Source organism: Melospiza georgiana, chromosome 1 (genome assembly GCF_028018845.1).
Source record: "Melospiza georgiana isolate bMelGeo1 chromosome 1, bMelGeo1.pri, whole genome shotgun sequence".
Classification (NCBI taxonomy): domain Eukaryota; kingdom Metazoa; phylum Chordata; class Aves; order Passeriformes; family Passerellidae; genus Melospiza; species Melospiza georgiana.
The window spans coordinates 146919343-146939825 of record NC_080430.1 but is presented as its reverse complement, the minus strand read 5'-3'; the positions used below and the strand labels follow the sequence as shown (position 1 = coordinate 146939825).

Here is a 20483-nt window from a genome sequence, read left to right as displayed (position 1 = left end):
GGTGGTGAAACACTGGCACAGGTTGGTGAGAGAGGTTGTGGATGTTCCATCCCTGGAAACATTCAAGGCTGGGTTGGATGGGACTCTGAGGCAGCTGAACTTGTTGAAGATGTCCCTGCTCATTGCAGTGCAGTTGGATGATCTTTAAAGGTCCTTTGGAACCCAAACCATTCCATGATTCCAGTAAAAGCTGTGGGGAGGGAGAAGGGCCATGTGTCTCCCATTTTTTTATCCTTTGCCATAGAAGAAGGGTTTTACTCAGTGGGAGGTTGGTTTGGTTCACACCAGCAGAAGTTTGGACATCCCTGTGTGCCTGCTGTCCCCCTTGCAGGCAGCAGCATGACCCACATAGGGGTTAATTCCACAGTAAGCCCTGTCAGCAGGTCAGTAAACCTGCTCCCACCCCTTCCTGCTCCTGCTAATCCAGGCAAATCCTCTTTCCCTCCACCTTCTCCTGTTTCTTCCATCACCTTGAAGTAAAAAGGTGAGGATGAAGGAAAGGAAGGAAGGTTATGGAAACACACTTTAGCCATTTTGGTAGGTGCATGAGAGCAAAATGAGCTTCCCTGGAGTGCAGCCTGGCCCCTGCTGTCTCTGTGCAGGTGTCTGTGTGCACTCTGCCCCCTCCACCTGCTCCTGCCCAGGACTGCCTGGACCATGGCATCTCAGGACTCCCCCAGCACAGAGTCATGTCCTGTAAATAAGGCTGAGCTTATTTTCCAGGCTGCCTGTGTCTAAAATCAGGGACTTTTCCTTCTGGGTTCATTTAGTCAGGAGAAAAGGAGGCTGAGGGGAGACTTTCTCTCTGATAACCTGGTGGGGATCAGTCTCCTCACCCAAGTAACAAGAGATAGAACGAGAAAGAACAGCCTCACACTGTGCCAGGGCATGCTTACAGGTGTGTTTAGATTGGATATTAAGAAATAATTTTTTACCACAAAAGCTGTCAAGCATTGGAACAGGCTGCCCAGAGAAGTAAGGAAATCACCATCCCTGAAAATACTCAAACAACATGGATGTGGCACCTGGGGACATGGTTTAGTGATTTGATGGTGCTGGATCAACTGTTGGACTCTGTGATCTCAGAGGTCTTTTCCAGCCTGAGTGATCCTGTGATTCTTGCCCTCTACACTGCCGTGCAAGCCAGGGTGCAGCTTCAGCTCATGGACTCTGCAGAGGATGGTGCTCTGAGGTGATCCCAAAGAGTTGGTTTTTATTCAGGACTGACAGGATGGCAGCACAGTTTTTCATCTGCAGGCTGGGCTTCTTTCTGTTTCTTCTTTCAGTCCTTTGAGACTGATAAATAAGAGTTTGGGGAAACACATTTTTTGCTGCTGTCTTACGATCTGGTAGTGATAAATCAAGAGAGGCAAGAGAACTTCCTGTACTGGTTGTTTGTGGAGAAGGAGTTAAAAAGTCCTCTATTAGTTATGTGTGACTGGTTGGTACTGCTTTGCATGGGAGGAAACTTCTCAGCACCTCACCCAGCTGAGCCTCCCACGAGTCTATGAACAAATGTCCAGGATTGAAGCCAAACTGTCTCAGTTTCGGGTGTCAGCCAGGAGCTGCACCTCTCTTAGGGGCTCTGGGGGGTGAGCAGGCTTGTCCTTGGCTGCAGTTCTGGCTGGTAGCTCCATGAGCAGAAATGACTGCAGATATTTGTAAAACTCAGGAAAGAAAGATCACTTTGCCTCCATGTGCTGGGTGCACTGTGAGCCTCACTGAGGAGATGAGAGATGCACCAGATCTGCCGTGCACATCAACCAGGGCAGGGGCAATGAAATTCAGGAGCCATAAATACAGGAGGCTGCAAAATGAGAACAATTTCCATCAGCTGCAAGTTTGGAAACACCCTGGCATCAGTGATGCTGGGAACTGGAAACTTGGAAACTTCATATTTCACACAAAGATCCAGCAATCCACCATGGGACAGCAACCCCTGCTCTCCATTCTCTTCTCCTGAGGATGGAAACTCCCCAGCAACAGCAATTACCAAGTACTGGATCAACCCCCTGTAGCTGAGTGTGACAACACTTCTGGGACTGGGAAGTCACATCTCATTTTAGAGGAAATTGAAAACAATGGTGCCCTTCAGCTGATGCATCTCCTCCGTAAGTCATAGGTCAGTTCTCCTCTGGGAATGTCTAAGTTCTGTTTGGAATGACTTTCCTTTGAATGCTGTCATTATTTTTCAGCATTCACTTTTCATTTTTGAGCAAGAAAGGCGTGGTATAAAAAGAGTAAAACTCATATTATCCTGTTTAAAACCAAGCCAAGCAGAACAGTGCATTTCCCAGAGTTTCTTCGTATACATTTCCTTGCAAATCTTAGAGAGATTTTAATTAAAGGTTTCTTTTCCCTTTCCTTCATAAAGGCAAAACACAAATAAAAATCTTGTAGTTGCCACTTTTAAAGCAAGCTTTTGGACACAAATTGGTGGCTCATTTAAGAGAAAACCCAAAATCCCAGGGCTCTGCTGCCTGTGGTCACAGGGGACTGTTAGTTTTTAACAATATGCCCATTAAAACTTTCCAGGAGCTTCATTTCTACAGCAAGTGGTGACATTTTCATAAACTCCATTTTTAAAGTTACCATGAAATTTTTCATTGGAGTGAGAGCAGGATCCCACATTCATTGCAATAGTTACATGTACAAAACCTTGCAGTCCCAAAGGAAAACTTCCCTGTCCCACTGCAAATGGAGGGATGGTTTAGGGGGGGAAGGATATTGCAGTGAGTGTGGGATCCTGTTCTCAGTGTTTGAATGGGAGGTGTGATCTCAAACCCAAGGGCAGAATTTAGGTTTTGATGTTGCCCTGGTGTGGGTTTTGTGCTGACAAAGGGCTCTGACATTTATGGTCACTTCAGGACAGTGACCCTGAGGATAAAGCTGAGGTTTCTGACCAGCCCATGTAGGACTGGTGTTTGTCTTTTGTTGATGCACAAGAGGAAGTTCTTGGTTTTCTAATGTGTCACTGACTGGAAAGTATTACTGGGAAAAAGTCAGCAGCTGAGGCTTCCCCACCCTGAAGGAAAGGAAGGAAACTCCTCAATAAACAGGAGCCCTAAGGACAGAGATGTCTCTGCCACTCTTTGTTATAGGTAAAAGGATAAATTCAGGCTGATGTTTCCACAGCATCTGGCCTCCTACAGCTTCATTTCTAGGTAGAATGCTGGTAGCACTGCAGAGAGCAAGACAAAAGCAATACTGAATTGGTCACCTCTCTCTTGTGCTAAAATTTCTCCTTTTACAAAATCAGTGATACCATTTCACAATTGAAAAATTAAGTTCTAAATTAATTGAAGCTCCCTCTGCTAATTATTTCTGTATGGCTAAGTGATACTTTGAATTTCTCTTTGAATGAGGAAGCCCTTAAGTATTCAGCGTTGCTGGTTACCTTAGCAGACTCCCTGTTTCTGTTTTAGCCATCCAAGTAACACAAGTGGAAAAGATGCCATAGTTGTGTGCATGTCTGTGTGTGTTTCTCCAACATTCAATTATCAGCATCCAAAACCTCAGTATTACCATTTTTAATGCAGTTCAGGATGCCCAGCTGAGTGCTGTATGTGCAGCTCTGATATATGCAAATCCATTTTGCATGCAGCTCTTGACATATTTTCATATTCAGGATTATGGGAAGCTTTTTGTGTGCCACTTTGATGTATGCTAATCTTTTTTTCTCTAAAAACACTTTAAAAAAGTCCAGACAAATAGACAATATTTCTTCTTCACTGAAACCCTGTGTTTTTTCTGTACCCAGGCTCCCACATGGTTCAGAGCAAAGCTTCCACCAGTGATATGCTGAAGGGCCATATCCCTGTGCCCTGCTCTGGGCAGCTCCTTGTGTCCATCAGGGATCAGAGACAACCTGAGATCTGGCAGCCCTCTGGATGAAAGGCTGCCTGAATCACTCATTTCTTGCTTGCCTGTCACCTCTGTTGTAGGTGCAGAGAAAAAGCTGGAATGGGAACCTCACACACAGAGGCTGGTGGCAAGAGCACACAGTGCAGCTGGATCCAGATAGGTCAAGTGCACCTATTAGGGACATAAATGATCAATCATTTAAAGTGGTTGCCTAATGGCTTTATAATTCTGCCCTGTAACACAGGATGTGAGTTTTCAAATGTGTTATTTATATCTCTAACATATTTTATTGTATTATTTATGGACTTGTTGTAAACTTTCTGTGGCTGCCAGACTTATCATAGTGTGTACAGCAAGACAAAAAACATGGAAGTATTATTTTGTTCTTGCAAGGTTTGCAGTGGATGCCAGGTCCAGACTATGCACAGATGCTAAAACACCTCTGAATTTAATTGTGGGTAGTTTGACACCTTTGTAGCACCATAAAGACTAAATGTAAATCCCAGGTTAATGAATGAGAAAATCCCTGTGGTGTCATTAAATCTTCCCCAGAGCAGCTCAGTGTGCCCAATGAATAAATGTTTAATGCAGTGCTGTGTCAGATGGAGCCATCGATTGGGAGAGAAACGCTCTGGGTTTAACAGGATCCCATCAGCTGAGCTCCACTCACAGCCCCACAATGCCAGCAGTGCTGGGGATTGCTGCAGGGCAGGAATCCCAGCAGGGAGAGTCAGAGGTGCTCACATGGGCACAGAAACATTTCTCCTAGATTTTCCTGGAGTTGTGGGATTATTGACAATATCATCAATGTTGTCATCATTACCATCTAATCTTTCTTGGCATTCAGAATTGTAATGCTATGACATCCCCTGCCGTGCGTGAATCACTTTCTTAATATCAAGAATTAATGTTTCTCACAACACATTCTCTAAAGTCACAAACAGCTGTATTTATAGCCACATCCATTTCCCTGCAGCTTTAGCCAAGGAGCAGGTTGGTGAATATTTTTGAGCTGGATCCTCACAGATGATGTAGCAAAACACCTGTGATTGGGTTCAGTTTTGTGCTGGGATTGCATGGCCAGGTTTTGGTCGTGGGATTGGGGTTGGGGCTACAGGGTTGGCTTCTGTGAGAAGCTGCCAGAAGCTGCCCCCATGTCCAGCATGGGCACCCAGACAGGGTCAACCCACTGCACACCTTTAGTTCAGATTATTCTACAGTCTGAAATGATCCGATATCCTCACCTGTAATCCTATAAAATTAAAACAATGCAGCTTTTCAGTAGTTTTAGTTTGCATCTGTTTCTACTACTGCTGCTATTGTTAATTAGTCACTGTGTACTTCAATTACATGAAAGTAGTTTTCTTACCGTCTTTGGTGAAATTGTAAGACTTTAAAAACAATCCATAGTAGTCCCAACACAAAGTTAAAAGTAAAAAGAGGAGGTGATTTTATTTTCCTTTCTCAAATGAGTAAAAGGAGTGCTGTGTATCTGGACAGTGATGGTGGTGGTGGTGTTTTTGTTTCATTTTGAATTTCAAAATGTTTTACTTTTCTTTAATTACCAAAAGTTACACATTTTCCAGAAAAAAAAAAACTTTTGTAAAATGAAAAGCAGATTTCTTTATTTAAAATGTCAAAGATCCTTCTTTTTGAAAATTTCTTAATACAGCAAATCCACATGAAAAATAGATTTAATTTTGACAAACTGATTTGAAACAAGACAGAAATAAAAATAAATTGTGCTTGAGAAACTCCTTACTAGCTCCAGTTCTAGACTTGTCATATCATGAACCACTTAAAAATTCTTCTAGGTGCAAACACACATAGGTGCCCTGGAAATCCCTTTGATAACTCGTCTTTTGCAAGCAGAGAGTAGCAGGGCTTTGATCACAGCCTACAAATCACTGAGTGGCATGGGAGGGATGGGGAAGCACCTGGGCAGTCTGTCCACCATGGACTTTGCTATCAAAGTTTGTCAATAGGAATCAAACAGCAATTTTTATGTGTCCAGTTGTCTGCTTGGATGTTTTTAAAGAACTCTTTGAAGTAGAGCAATTCACAGACATAGAGTGAATAAATTTGAGTGAGTGAGTGAATTTTAGTTTAGGATTTTCACCACAGAGTTATTCTTTTCATTGTCCCACCTTTGGACTCTTGGCATGCAGCCCAAAAAAATCCCATCCCAACCCATGGTGAATATTGGCCAGAGAAAAGTTCTCATCCAGCAGGTTAAATCTGTGTGTCTGTCCAGCATTGCAAACTACAGGATAAGGAAGGAAAAGAGTATTTTTAAGAACTTATAACAATATATTTGCTATTTTAAACATCAATGTGTCTGTGGGAAAGGGGATTTGGAATATATAAAAGAAAATGAAGTAGCCCCAGGGAAGCAGAGGTGCCATTTTCTGATTAATGGAGTGTGTGCAAAGAGGTAGAGCTTTTCCAAAATCACTTTCTAGCAAGAACAAGGGCTGTGGAAGACATTATGACCAGCAGTTTATTTTTCCACTGTTGTTTTTCAACACATCCCTGGTTGACCTGGCAGACTGCAACCTCTTGGCCATAAATGCCACTGCTCACAACTTGTCTGGACAGTTCTGTCATTCCAGTTCTCCTATTTTGTGCTGAAAATACTTGAACAGAGGATTGAGCCAGAGGAATGGACCATAAACAGGTCAGCAGTGGAGCTGCCTGTTAGGTTTGAATTCATCAACAAATTCAGGCCTTTCCCTGGCCTCTCCCAGTTTATCTCATGGTTGTTTCCTGGTGTGAGGATGAGGCTGAGTGCTCCCTTGGCACGGGAATGACCTGGAAAACTTAAGACTGAGCTCCCACTGGCAAGCTGTGGTGCATTACCAGTGTGCTTTTCTTCGCTGAGCCTGGCATGATACCAAGCCTGGCTGTAGTAACAAAAGGCCATTATATCAACAGTGACTTACATTATGGTTCCCAGTGGAAATAAATTGATCAGGAGTTTACCTCCATGGCCCCAGACATTCATGTGTTTCTGGGTGATAAGTGGTAGCCAGGAGAATGCCATCCTTGCAGAGCTGGTGCCTCCAGTGGAGGGAGCTGGGCTCTCCCACCCTTTCCCTTCACCACAAACCCTCCTTGCACCTCCTCCCTCCAGGCTGGAAGTCAGGTGCTGTGAGAAGCGATGGTGGTAGGGGACATGATGTTTATCAAATAGGAAGAAATGGATCATCAGCATTTTTTATTCTTAGAGTCACAGATTCACAGAACCATAGAATTGGAGTTTGGGTTGGAAAGGACCCTTAAAGATCATCTGGTCCAACAGGGCTCCTCTGCCAAGGGCAGGGACAGCTTCAACTTGATCATTTTTTTCAGAGTCCCATCCAACCTGGTCTCCCACACTTTTGGGGATGGGCATCTGGCACCCTTCTGGGAAACCTGTTCCAGTGTTTCACCACTCTCACTGTAAAATATTCTACCGTGTATCTAGTATAAATCTTCCATCTTTTAGTTTAAAATAATTTTGCCTTATCACTACAGGCTCTACTAGAGTCTCTCCCTACCTTTCTTAAGCCCCCTTTAAGCACTGGGAAACTGCTCTGAGATTTCCCCAGAGGCTTCTCTTTTCCAGGTTGGACTAACCCAGATGTCTCAGCCTGTTCTTGATAGTAGATGTCCTTCTCCTCAGATCTGCTCTCAATCTTTTCATCCTGTATTGATACCTGGGGTTGCCCTTGTTGAACCTCATGAAGGAGATTTTGGAGCCAAATAATCTTTCCTGGCATTTGCAGTCCCATTCAAAACAAAATTTCCTTCTTGGCCTGAGGTCATGAGTACCCAGTGTAGCCCAGGGAGGACAGCACAATTAATCCTGGGTATTACCAGGGTGATTTCTCCAGCCTTTGCAGGAGTGAACTCTTGGAATGCAAAGGAGGAGGATGTGGTGGAGGAAGAAATGTCTTCATGGGGTGGGAGGTGGCAGGGATGCCAGTTCTCCACACCCAAGGATAAGAGCAGACTCGTGACCTTTCCAAGCCAGATCCTCCAGCTCTCTCTTCAAACACTGCAAGGGAGTTTTCATTTCCAGACCACTCAACAATAAATCTGATGAAGTCTGCCCAGATAAATACTTATTTTGAGGCAGCAGAATGAAAATTCCCCACCCAAGTTTCTTTTGATCCCATACATATCTAGCACAAAGAGGTGCCTGCTTACCCTGACCCCACAGAGCTGTTGTGCAGGATGGGCTGTGTCAGAGAGATAGGGAGATTTCCTTTGGACCTGGCCAGCCCCAGCCTGCTGCCAAACTGCCCACTGATAAGGCACAAGTGGGTAATGATTTTTTTTCAGATCACTGGTGCCTAAAATGCTGTTCAGGTTACGCTCCATAAACCATCTCCAGTTTTTCTATTTCTTCTATTCACTGTGATGGATGAAACACTGCCTTCACATTCAAGAAGCACAGAGGAGCTGCTGCATTCAAATTTTTCTGAAACTACTTTTTCTCATGGCTTAAATGCTCCTGAATGCTTTTGTTTTCCAGGCAAAAGTGGCTTGGAGTGGACATTTTAATAAATTTGAGAGCAATATACCAACTACCTTGCCTGATTTCAATACTGCCATGCCATTTGACAGTGGCAAGCAAACAGATTTATGCCTCTCAGCATAGTCAGTGATGGGGCAGAGGAGTAACAGATCATTTTCTCCCTGATTAAATGGCAGGTGAGACTTGGGTCTGCCTTTCTGTCTGTGAGCACCCAGGAGAGCAGCACACAGGCCATCTCTGTGAGGATGTAATGATGGCCAGGAGAAGAGAGCCAGTGAGCTCTGGGAGACAAAACACAGTCTGATTTTAATTAATCATAGAATGGTTTGTGTTGGGGGGAGATTTAGAGATTTTCTGTTTTCAACCCCCGTCTGCTATGGGCCGGAACACCTTCCACTAGAGCAGGGTGCTCAGGACCCCAGTCAGACTGACCTTGAACACTGCCAGGGATGAGGAATTATATGGAATCCATAATGTGATGGAGGGATGGAGGGATGGAGGGATGGAGGGATGGAGGGATGGAAGGAAGGAAGGAAGGAAGGAAGTGGCGGAAGGAAGGAAGTGGCGGAAGGAAGGAAGTGGCGGAAGGAAGTGGCGGAAGGAAGTGGCGGAAGGAAGTGGCGGAAGGAAGGAAGGAAGGAAGGAAGGAAGGAAGGAAGGAAGTGGCGGAAGGAAGGAAGGAAGGAAGTGGCGGAAGGAAGGAAGGAAGGAAGGAAGGAAGGAAGGAAGTGGCGGAAGGAAGGAAGGAAGGAAGGAAGGAAGGAAGGAAGGAAGGAAGGAAGGAAGGAAGGAAGGAAGGAAGGAAGGAAGGAAGGAAGGAAGGAAGGAAGGAAGGAAGGAAGGAAGTGGCGGAAGGAAGGAAGTGGCGGAAGGAAGGAAGTGGCGGAAGGAAGGAAGTGGCGGAAGGAAGGAAGTGGCGGAAGGAAGGAAGGAAGGAAGGAAGGAAGGAAGGAAGGAAGGAAGGAAGGAAGGAAGGAAGGAAGGAAGGAAGGAAGGAAGGAAGGAAGGAAGGAAGGAAGGAAGGAAGGAAGGAAGGAAGGAAGGAAGGAAGGAAGGAAGGAAGGAAGGAAGGAAGGAAGGAAGGAAGGAAGGAAGGAAGGAAGGAAGGAGAGAAGGAAAGGGATGTTGCACCTTGTGCTTTTTCAAAATTGTGTCACATGGTGGCTTTTGGTGCCCCATAAGGGCAGGGCTCAGCTTTGCCTGCCAGAGCATGGGACAGGCTGGAATGGCAGAGGCTGTGCTGGGGCACAGGCACCACCCCCTCATGTCTGCTTGGGACCTTCAGAGCTTGGTGGGACTGACCTGCTGGGGCTGAGGACATGGAGCAGAGGTCTGACAGGGTCCCAACATCATCTGGTTAAGATCCAGGCTCACTCCCTGTGCTCAGCTCTGATTGCCTTCCAGGCTGTCCTGTAATTCCCATTCTGTCTCACAGAGCAAGAGCTCAGAGGTCTCTTGTGAGGTGTCAGACCAAGGAAATGTTCCTTTCTAAATGTTGGCCAGCTCTGGTCAGGGGAGCCAGGCAGTGATGAGCCTGGGCAGGGCAGACATGCCTGTGGTTTGGAGTGAAACAGTTCCCTCCATTTTTTCCCTCCAGGCCTAGCACAGACCTGGGGTGTGAATTTATGTGTGTTTTTCCAGGGATGTGCTTTTTGCTCTCCTAGAACGAGATCTTTCGTGGCTGCTCTGGGCCCTTGTGGGTTCAGGAAGGCAAGATTGAACCTCCCAGGCCAGGGCTTTGAGACCAAGGGTTGCTCAAGTAGTTGCGCACAAGAAGTGTGGACAGGAAAAAAGTCCTCAAATGGCAGGAAGGATGCTTAGGGACATACTGTAGTGTTGTCAAATTTTTTGCTGTCAGTGGCTTAGCTGAGAAACTACTTAACCTCTTTAGGCTTTACAGGGCAGGAATCTGAGCTGTGTTTCTGAAAATGGGCACTTGTAGTTCTGCTGCTGAGGCCTTTCTAGCCAAAATTGCAGCAAGTCTTGAACTTACTCCTTCAAGTGTAGAGTTTCCAGCTATAAAATACTGTGGGATGTCCAGAGGTTGTGTGATGGCCACCATCAGTCATGAGAGAGCTGCAGCAGGTCACACTGTCCATTTCCAGATTCCAGCAGGGCAGGAGGATATGTGAGGTTTCACTCTAAAGGATTTTGGGACCTCTGAGCAGTTCAGGCCCTGCATGGAGCACTGGCAGTGTCTCTGTGCTGGGATGCTGCTGTTCCCTGCTGCTGCCTTTGTGCTGCTCTGCCTGACACAGTGTCTGGAAAGTGCTGGCAACTAAACTAGAGAGTGCATTTCACACCAGGGCCTTACTGTGAGTTACAGACAGAAAAACTGGATCCTGAATCACCAGCATCTAACACAGGCTGACAAAGATCTCCTCAACGTGGTGCTGGTACAAAGCTTTTCTTTGCTGGGAAAGTGGGCATCAAAAAGGGCCAAACACCAGTTTACTGGTGCATTTACAGTGTGGGGGGATGAGTGGTAGTAGTATGGTGATTTTTTTCTCAATTTTTTTCATTATTATTTTCTTCGTGCATTTTGTCTAAGGCTCACCCATGAAAAGAAATTTTAAAAAATTAACCATCACAGAATGGTTATTATTAACCATTAACATTAATATTGTGTGGCTGACCACACAGGTGTTGTGTAATGCCCTAATGCCCTTCCCCTGCACCCCATGAGCTGTTCCATGCCCAAGGCAGCAGCATATCTCAGTCCCAAAGGCAGAGCTGACTCACCTGGGTGCATTTCATGCCTGAGGCTGAGGCTGTGCAGGGCCAGCCCTGGGAGGGATGCAGGCAGGGTGTCCCTTCTTGGAGTCCTTGTGTCAGGTTCCCACCTGTCCCTGTGCCCCCAGGCTCCTTTGGGCTGGTGCAGTTGATGCTCCTGGGCTGGGCCTGGAGCATTATTTAGGTTCCCCTTTTTTTTCTGTGCTCCTTTGTGGGTGTGCAGATGAGCTTTTGTCAAACAACCTGACAAGTGCACTGAGAATACATTGCATTTGTAGGTGGATTTGTATAAAATAGTATTTCCTTAAGGTGTTAAGAATTGCTTTGTATTAGTCCATTGAACCAATGGGATTTTATCTTTGTTGATTACCGAGTTGCCGGGGACCAGGGACATTCTTCAAAAAAAAAAAAAAAAGGTCTTCTGGTCTTCTTTCTAAAACTTGAGAAGACGATGACAATCACAATTGATTGATCCTGGTATCTTTCAGAATGTGAAATGTAGACAGGAGATTAAGCTCAACTCTCACAACCATTTAATCATCCTGGACCCACTTCTACACTCAGGACTGAGTTTGGAGGAACTTGTCTCTTCTTCTGACCCTGCTTCTCTGCTCTCCCAGGGACATGATCCTTTGCATTTTCCCTGCCCTGCCCATCACTGGGTATTATCAGCATAAATAAACTGCCCTGGGGTGCACAGAGGTGCCTCACATGGGGACAGTGACATGGTTAAAGAGGAGGGAGTGGGAAGGTAGCAGGCAAAATCCAGCCCAGAAATAAGACCTTAAGCACCCAATCACTTAAGGTGGCTTAACCTGCTGCGTGCCTGGGCTGAGCTGGATCTCTGAGCACAGGCACAGCTGCAGGCAGGCAGGGCTGAGCTCTGTTCATCTCTCAGGGCTGGGCACTCAATCTCTCTGCCTTAAGTCCCCAGAAATTGTTTCTGGGTCTGAGGCCAAAACAGCCTGTTCACAGATGTGCTAATGCTGAGGTCATGCCAGGGATGGTGATAAGGACTGTGGCTGGTATCATGCTAGTTGTGATGGCTTAATTTAACTATCACAAGTAGTATCCAAAAGTGAAACATTCCCAGCAGCTGGGGTTGGCATCCCTGCATGCTTTCCCACACCAGTCTCTGACCTTGCACTTTCCACTGTCTTGGTGAATCCTGTGGAAACACTTTTGCAAAGATTTATGCATCTTGTGTGAGCAGAGGGAGGGAGACAGACACAGGGATAGGCTGAGAAGATGTTGTGGAGAGTAAAAGTAATGATATCTGGGTTGGATCTTCCAGGTGTTTCAAGAAAAAAAAAGCTCCAAGTGATACTGAACTCAAAAAAAAATGTTTTACATTCATTTCAGTTATCCTTTTCCTCATTTCAGTTATCCTTTTCCTCACACCCTAAATCAAATGTATAGTCCCCGGAGCCTTTCTGTCAACATATACATACATATATATATATATATATATATATATATGTGTGTGTGTGTGTGTGTGTGTGTGTGTGTGTGTGTATTTTATATATATTCCTATCATAAGTATCTATAGGAAGCATGAACATCCAGAGGAAACTGTTAGTAGTAAATTAAAATAGAGTATCCAGTGTTCATATCCACAAGGAAAAAGGGCTTTGGGAACTCTGGTTTCTTACCTTCCCATCATATGCTAAAAAAACACAGGATGATTAGGAATTTGAAGACATTGTAGCCCATTGTGTAAACACTGGTTTGGGTTTCTTCCTCTTGGAGTTATGAATTTAACCTTAGCTCAGTTGCAATAAATAAATAAATACATCTGGCCAAATGGGTGTTTGTTTTGGAGGCCAGGACTGTTTTATCAACTCCACTTTACAGGCTTTTCCAAGACAGGCTGGATAATCCCTGTCCCTTCTCCTCTCCAAGCCCCAGAGCAGAGCTGGAGCTGTGTTTGCAGATGCTGATTTGGCCCAGCACTGGCAGCAGTGGGGGGCTGACCTGCCAGCATTACAGCTCTTGAATTATCCACTCCATAAATGGAAAATCACTTTGCTTCTGGGATTGGGCATGTTTTTGGGGTTGTTAGAGGCTGTGTTTTTGTTTAGACTCACAACCACATGCAGGCTGGAAAGCAAATGTGTGTGGGGCTGTTCTGCAGCACAGAAAGGAGCTGGTGTGGATGGGGCTGGGCACTGGGGATGCTCTCTGAGCTCCCTTTCTCACTCTCCAAGGCACAGTGTCCCCATCACATCTCTAAAGTTTCAGGGATTCCTGAATTTTAGCTGGGAATACTTCAGAAGATTTCTGGTTAGTGTAAAAACTTCCCTCTCTAACATTAAAGTGAATGCAGGACGGCTCCCTGATGTACTGGTGCAAGAGCCCAAGCAGATGGGGTTAATACAGCCCTTTGTTATCCTGCCTGACCCACTTGTCAGCCCTTGAGCTCCTATAAATGCACGTGGAGGGGCCAGACTTAAAATAAATCCGAGACATTTGGCAAACAGCAGCCAATTGAAGGGCACATGCTGCCCATCATGTGCTGGGGAGGAGAAGCCTGGGGCAAGGCTTAAAAACGAGCTCTGAGGTTCCTGTTCTCAGAACTGGCTGTGTGGGACTCTGTAAATATTTACACAGCACCTCTAAAATCCAAGCTGTTTCCAAGGTGGTGGTGAAGTGGTTTGGCCTGGGGCAGCTCCTGGCAGATGCCCAGGAGAGGAGGCAGCAGGAAAGCTGGGGATGCTGCAGCTGCACTTCCCTCCTATCTGGGTAAACAGGAGGCAGTGAGGGGGGTCCTGCCTCAATGCATGCACAGAATGGGTTAAAATAGTGAGGTTTCATGGTAACAGTTGTAGTTTTGCTTATTCTTTGCTGGGCTGAAGCCTGCAGCTGAGCAGTGAATGAGACTTCTCCCCCTGGGCTTTCATTTGTTCATAAGTTGCACATATTCTGACATGGTTGCGTCTGTGATTTTTTTCCTACCCTTTAAAAAAAACAAAACAACAAAACAAAGAGTGTTATTTAAGCAAGGCACTTTTGGGACTTTTTGTAAACAGCTGAAGTTTTATAAACAACGTGTTTTTCTTCCCACAAAACGATGCCTGTCCCACAATGGCATTCCCACAGAACACTGTGGGATGAAGGGATTCATTTTATGACTTTTAAAAACTTGTTTAAATCACTGCTGCCAGGAGGGGAAGGGAGAGCAGCTCTGGGTCCCTCTGTACCTCCAAAGCAGATCCATGCCTCTCTGCCTAGGCTGGGGTCAAGCTGCTATCACCTACCTTTCCTTGACAGAAAAAAGAGCAATTTTCCATGTGAAACAAAGGCCATTTATACTTTGATTTCCCCTGTTTGTCCCAGGACATATGAGCTGTTTTTTCTTGGCTTTCTCTAATCTCAAATCCAACCCCAATCCTTAAGAAATTAAGCTGGCTGGGGAAAAAAAGAGAAAAGAACTGATTCATCTTCCTCTCCATCCTGCTCCTCTTCCTTTGCTGGGTGCTTGCTGCTCAGCTGGTCTGAGTTTTGAATACTTTGCTGCATATCTTGTGGCTATCAAGGTCAGCCTGAAGGAGGGAGGGGACTCATTGTCATTCAAATAGCTACAAACTGTAACACAAATAAGGCCAGAGCAGAGCCAGGAGGCTGATTCAATACAAAGAGACTTTGTCCACAGGTCGATGCTCTGCCCTTTCCAAAATTTCACCCTCACACTCCTCGGTGTGCAAATATCAGAGCAGAGCTTAAAACCAGGGCTGCTGTTTCGAGGGCTCTGACCTGATCAGAAGTTCTGGGATGGGGAGGGAAAAGCAGAGAAATCACGTTGGGAGGAATGAAAAAAAAATCTGACCATTTTTCTTTCTTTTTTTATCTGTGTGTCCCTAGGTTGCAAACTTCTCTCCATGGCTTAAATGGACATTGGAGCATGTCTCTCTGATGGAATGTACAACCCCAGATGATCCCATTCTTCAAGAATTAAATTCCAAGGGAAAGAATACAATCCTTTCTACAATTTGCTTGTTTTAATGTATGGCTTGCTCTCACACACAAAACCTGAGTTTTAATTTCTGTATGCAGAAAGACAAGGGTCTGCCTTCAGTAAACCCTCACCAGGAGAGGTTTAGCCACAGGACACAGAGAGGTTGAAGGAGCTTGGAAGCACTGTGAGAAGGTGAAAGGAAATACCCAGCTTGTCCTTTTTTAAGCCCATCTGGGGAAGATGAAGCTTCTCCCTTATGGCTGGAAGTAGTGGAGTCCATCAGTTCAGCCTGGGGCTGGGGTGGTGACTGGCAGGGACCTACTGCAGTCCTTTTTGCCTTAAGTTGAACCCTGTGCTGCTCTCAGCCAGAACCCCAGGGGCAAAGATGGTTTTGGTGAGGAGGAGGAATGTGAAAGTGTTCACCTTCGCCTTCCTGCTGATCACAGTGACATCCTTCCTGCTCAACTACACTCACCAGGTGACCTCCACCACCTGGGACCCCCGACATCTTGTGGTGCAGTTCTCAGAGCACGTCCAGAAGCTCTTCAAGTACCCCAGGAGACCCTGCAGCTGCCACACGTGCATTTCCGAGCTGGGACATTCCCTCTGGTTCGACCAGAGATTCAACTCAACTATGCAACCTTTCCTGACCTCACACAATGCCTTGATCCCAGAAGACAGCTACAGGTGGTGGCTGGTAAGTGGGGGTGTGGGTACAGCCCAGGCTTTGGGGGGCACTGGTGGTGTCAGGCTTCCAGGGGTGCCAAGCACACAGAAAGAGATGTTTTCTGCATTTGCTGTCTCAGCTGACAAGGCAGAGGTGGAAGGAGTTTGTGCTGCTGTTCAGCTCAGAGGGGCTTGGAGTGCATGTTCACTTGCTCCAAGCTAGAGAAGTCCCTGACAGAGTTAAGTGGTGGATCCAGAATTTGCAAATGTCCACTCTCTCATTTTCTCCCTTCTCTTCCAAAGACCAGGCTTTGTAATCCTTGTTTCTGCTTCACATGGGCTTTTTGCCATTCATCAAGGTGGATAATCAAGCTAATTGTGAAGTGTGTGATTCCCCCAGGGTCTCTCCCTACCATAAGATGTGTAAATAATTAGCAGGATTAAATGGGAAATTATTTATTCCATGCCTATGAGAACATTGTCTGTTGTGGCTGATGGTGTAAAACAGATCCAGAAAGCTCATGAGTGGCTGTGGGTCACTGGGAAGGAACAGCCCCAGGTGGTTCCTTGAGCAAAGTGGTTCAGCTACCCCTTGAAGCCTGATCCAGGCACCATGAAAGTGAGCGGATGTCTTGTTCATAAAGAACAGAAAGGAAAAAGATGCATCCTGTTGTTTTGCTTAACAAAAGCCCCTTTTATGTTCTCTTGAAACAAGACATCAGTTGTTTGATTTACTCCTGGCTGTGCTGCTGAGGTGCTAAAGTGCAGGTTCTGCTGCAACGGTCCCGGTGAAATCACAGTTTCCTTGCACTTGTTTTTCCCCTCTTCTGGGAAAATAGTCCCCTGTGCCTTTCTTTGAACCCACAGCAGCCTGCAGCTTGGTGTCCTGCAGCAGGCACAGCCCTTGTTGTGGAACTCTGGGCTTCCAGGCCTTCCTTGGCATCCTGAGGGGGCCTCTCCAACAGGCACCCACTATTGCAGGGGGGACATTTGGGTTTGGAGGGGATGTCAGGTGCTGTGGGAATGAGGCTGTGTCAGATTTATCCCTTCCCACTCCACTGGCTGTTGCATTTAGTGCTGATAAACAAATGCCACTGAACTCTGCCACCTTTAATTGTTGTGTAAATGATATTATTGCTTTATGATGAGGCCCTCCTTTTTGCAGTGAGTCTCAAGTACTCCAGGTGCTCTGTCTTTTCACTGCCCTTGGCCGTGACTTTGATTTCCCATTGATTGTGGTTTTCCTTGCAGCTTCCAGCCACTTTTCCTTCAGGTCCCCATGTTTACTGTCTGGGCTTTGCTGGGGCATTGGGCAGGGAAGGTGGCAAGCTCAGGTCCTTGTCCTTGCCCTGGCTTGAGGTTTCACCAGGGAGCTGGGCTGGTCTGACCCCTGGCAGTTTTCAAAGGAGGGGGCATAGCCCAGATTGAGCTCAGTAATGGGAGGATGAGGTTACTCATGGACACCATGAGCAAAGCCCCTCTGCATTCTGCACTCAGAGCTCACTGATTGAAGCATGAGGTTTGGATGCATTCTCTTTTAGGAAAAAAAAATAAAAAGAAGAAAAAGTTTGGAACTCAGTACAGAAGTCTGACTAGGTAATGCTCCTTCTTGTAGTGAAACAGGGAAAAAAAAACAGTGCTTCCTCAATTCACAGAATCAGTGAGGTTGGAAATGACCTCTGAGATCATCGAGTCCAACCTGTGCCTGAACACCCCCTTGTCAACCAGACCAGGGTACCAAGAGCCACATCCAGTCTTTCCTTAAACACCTCCAGGGATGGTGACTTCCTTGTCACAGACATTTTTTATGAAAAATCCTTTCCTTAGGATTTTTTCTTCTGAGAATCTGAGAGGCCTCAGGAACAAAATGTAAATAATGATTATCTGCTGCTGTGGAATGCAACAGGTGCATCTGTGATTGGCCCATGTTGGTTGTTTCTAATTAATGGCCAATCACAGTGAGCTGGCTTGGGCTCTGTCTGAGCCACAAGCCTTTATCTTTCTTTCCTATTCTATTCTCAGCTAGCCTTCTGATGAAATCCTTTCTTCTATTCTTTTAGTATAGTTTTAATATAATATATATCATAAAATAATAAATCAAGCCTTCTGAAACATGGAGTCAGATCCTCATTTCTTCCCTCATCCGAAGACCCCTGTGAACACTGTCACACTCCACCACCTCTCTGGGCAGCCCATCCAATGTCTAATCACTCCCTCTGTGAAGAAATTCCTTTGAATGTCCAAATTAAACCTTCCAACCATAGTTTTAGACTGTGTCCTCTCGTCCTATTGCCAGTTCCCTGGGAGAAGAGACTGACCCACCTGGCCACAGCTTCCTTTCAGGTGGTTGTAGAGAGTGACAAGGTCACTCCTGAGCCTCCTTTTCTCCAGGCTGAGAACCCACAGCTCCCTCAGCCTCAGTCACCTCATAGGACTTCTGCTCCAGACCCTTCAAAGCTTTGTTGACTTTCCTGGGCTTGCTCCAGCACCTCAATGTCCTTCTTGGATTGGCCCAGAACTGGACACAGCACTCCAGGTGTGCCCTCACCAGTGTGTTAAAAGTTCAGCTCAACCTGAAACAGATTCTTTCAGAGGAGGTTTGTTTCTTTTTCAGCAAAATGAAAAAAACAGATTTTCAGAACAGCCAAAAGTCTCCCCTCCCCGTCCTTAACAAAAGCTGCTCATTAATTTTCAGGGCTGTCTAACCATCTTTTAGTGTTTTCATTCTTTTATTATTCAGATCATGTTCAAAGGGAATACACCACTTCAGAATACAAAATCAAAGCAATTTTTTTTTCAGATGGTAAAAATAAATCTTCTAAGATTCCTAGACTTTTTCAAACTTCAGCCTGGATGTGTGAAATATTCTCCTGTCCCCATAACTGCATTGTGTATTGGAAGTTTTTACTCCCTGAAAGTTTTTGCCCTAATGTGTAGTAGATGAAGAAAGTGCCCTGACTCCTCTGAAAGATGGTTTTGGGTAAACCCCAGGCATGATGTGGCCTCACCTTCTCATTGCAGCTGATTCCTTATGTACATGTTGCTTTGGGTAAGCTTTTCCAAGAGTGTGTCATTTCTTCAGTAAATAATTCCCAGGTGCATCCTGAGGGCAACTCCCTTTTTGCTGTTCATTTTTAGGCTCATCTTCAAAGCAACTCTGAGATTTTGGCCAGTCTTTAAGAAAACATTGCTCATGGCCATGTTTCACTCTTGTGTGCTCTGCCAGCTCAGTAATTAGTAACTTTTTGCTATATTTGTACATAAAAAGGAGGTTTGAGAAAACCTGAGATTGCTCCAAGTTCTTTTTGGGGTGGGGGGGGATGTCTGTGTGTTCACTATGAGGAGCTGATTTCAGACAGTGGGGTGGTTTTGTTGAGCTGTAATTGAGGTTCTGAGATGCACTGGAGCTCTTTATGGCATGGCTGTGACCTCCCTGCCATGGGGACACCTGTGTGATGTGCTGCCCTAAAAGCAGGCACAGCCCTTGCCTGTCCCCAAACTCTGCCCTCCCTCCCCCTTAACCCTGTGCTGCAGATGTGAATAAGTGCTGCTCATCCCAATAGTCCTGCAGCATTAGATCCCTCCAGTCCTAGGACAGTGAGGAGGATTTCAGAGTTAATGACCAATATTGGAGACAAAGAGACATTTGGGACCAAAGAAGGGGGTGGTTTGCCTTGCTTACAGCCCTTCCCATGGCTGCCAGGTAGCTTCATGTTTTATTTGGAGAATATATAGTTTGAACGCTTTCAGCCTGGCAGGATGTGACTTTTAGAAGGAAATATTCCTGCCTGCTCTGAATAAAAGTGCTTGTGTATACTGGATTTGGTGCTGCCCCTTTGCAGGTGGGAAGGAGCAGGGGGAGAAGGTCAGTGCCACCATCCCTGCAGTGGCTCATCCTGCTGCTCCAGGGCTGTCCCAGAGAAGGCCCCTGAAAATGTTCCTGGCTTTCCTATGTTCATGGAAACACGGGGGATGTTGTCAGGATTGCTCCCTGCTTCTCGTTTGCTTAAACATACACAGCTGATAAACTGGCCCTTCATTATCAGGTTGCAAACAATGGCCCAGATTCTCCCACGTACACCCCTGTAGCTGCTCTGTGCTTTTTGTGACTCAAAGTTGGATTGGAATCCCCTTCTCTCAGGGAGGATCTGGGCATTAATAACACTTTAGGCTGTGAACATTTTGTTAGAAATCCCTCCCTCCCTCCCTCCCTTTTCTCCCTCTCACCCTTCCTGTCTCCCGCCTCCTCCCTCTCTCTCTCTCCTCTGCCTTCTCTCCTCTGATGCTCAGGGACTGTGAGAGTGTTTTTGCAAGGTGGCACCTGGTGTTACGTGATACATTCCTTTCTGTTTATGTTTTCTTTCTCACCTCCCCGAGCTGGTTCACCTGCAAGCTTTCCATTGTTTTACCATGACACAAATGTTGTGGATGTTCCCACTAAATTTCTCATTAAATTTCACTAAATGTTCTCACTAAATCTCCTCACCCATACATAAGGAAACATGGCAAGAATTACATGCTGTGACAAAGCACAGCATTTATTTATAGTTCTCGTGTTTTGTTCTAAGGGCTGGATACATTGTTCTCGGTGGTCAGAAAGTATAAAAAACAGGAGATCAGAACCTGCTGTTGTAAGCCCAAATGTTGAGGTTGATGGATTGAAGTTGTGATAAGTAAATTTAGGCTCAGAGTTTCCTGGCAATCTTCTCTGTAGCACATTGTTCATAAACTATCATGTTATAA

The 20483-nt window shown here is 45.7% G+C and overlaps 1 protein-coding gene across 1 annotated transcript in view; it reads left to right on the top strand.

The window, feature by feature from the left end:
- Window positions 1-20483, top strand: part of ST3GAL1 (ST3 beta-galactoside alpha-2,3-sialyltransferase 1) — a 79669-nt gene that overhangs the window by 38128 nt on the left and 21058 nt on the right. The window contains exon 2 of the mRNA XM_058038132.1: window positions 14981-15771. Coding sequence (XP_057894115.1) covers window positions 15460-15771 — 312 coding nt within the window. The 5' untranslated portion in view covers window positions 14981-15459. The remainder of the gene's footprint in view (window positions 1-14980; window positions 15772-20483) is intronic.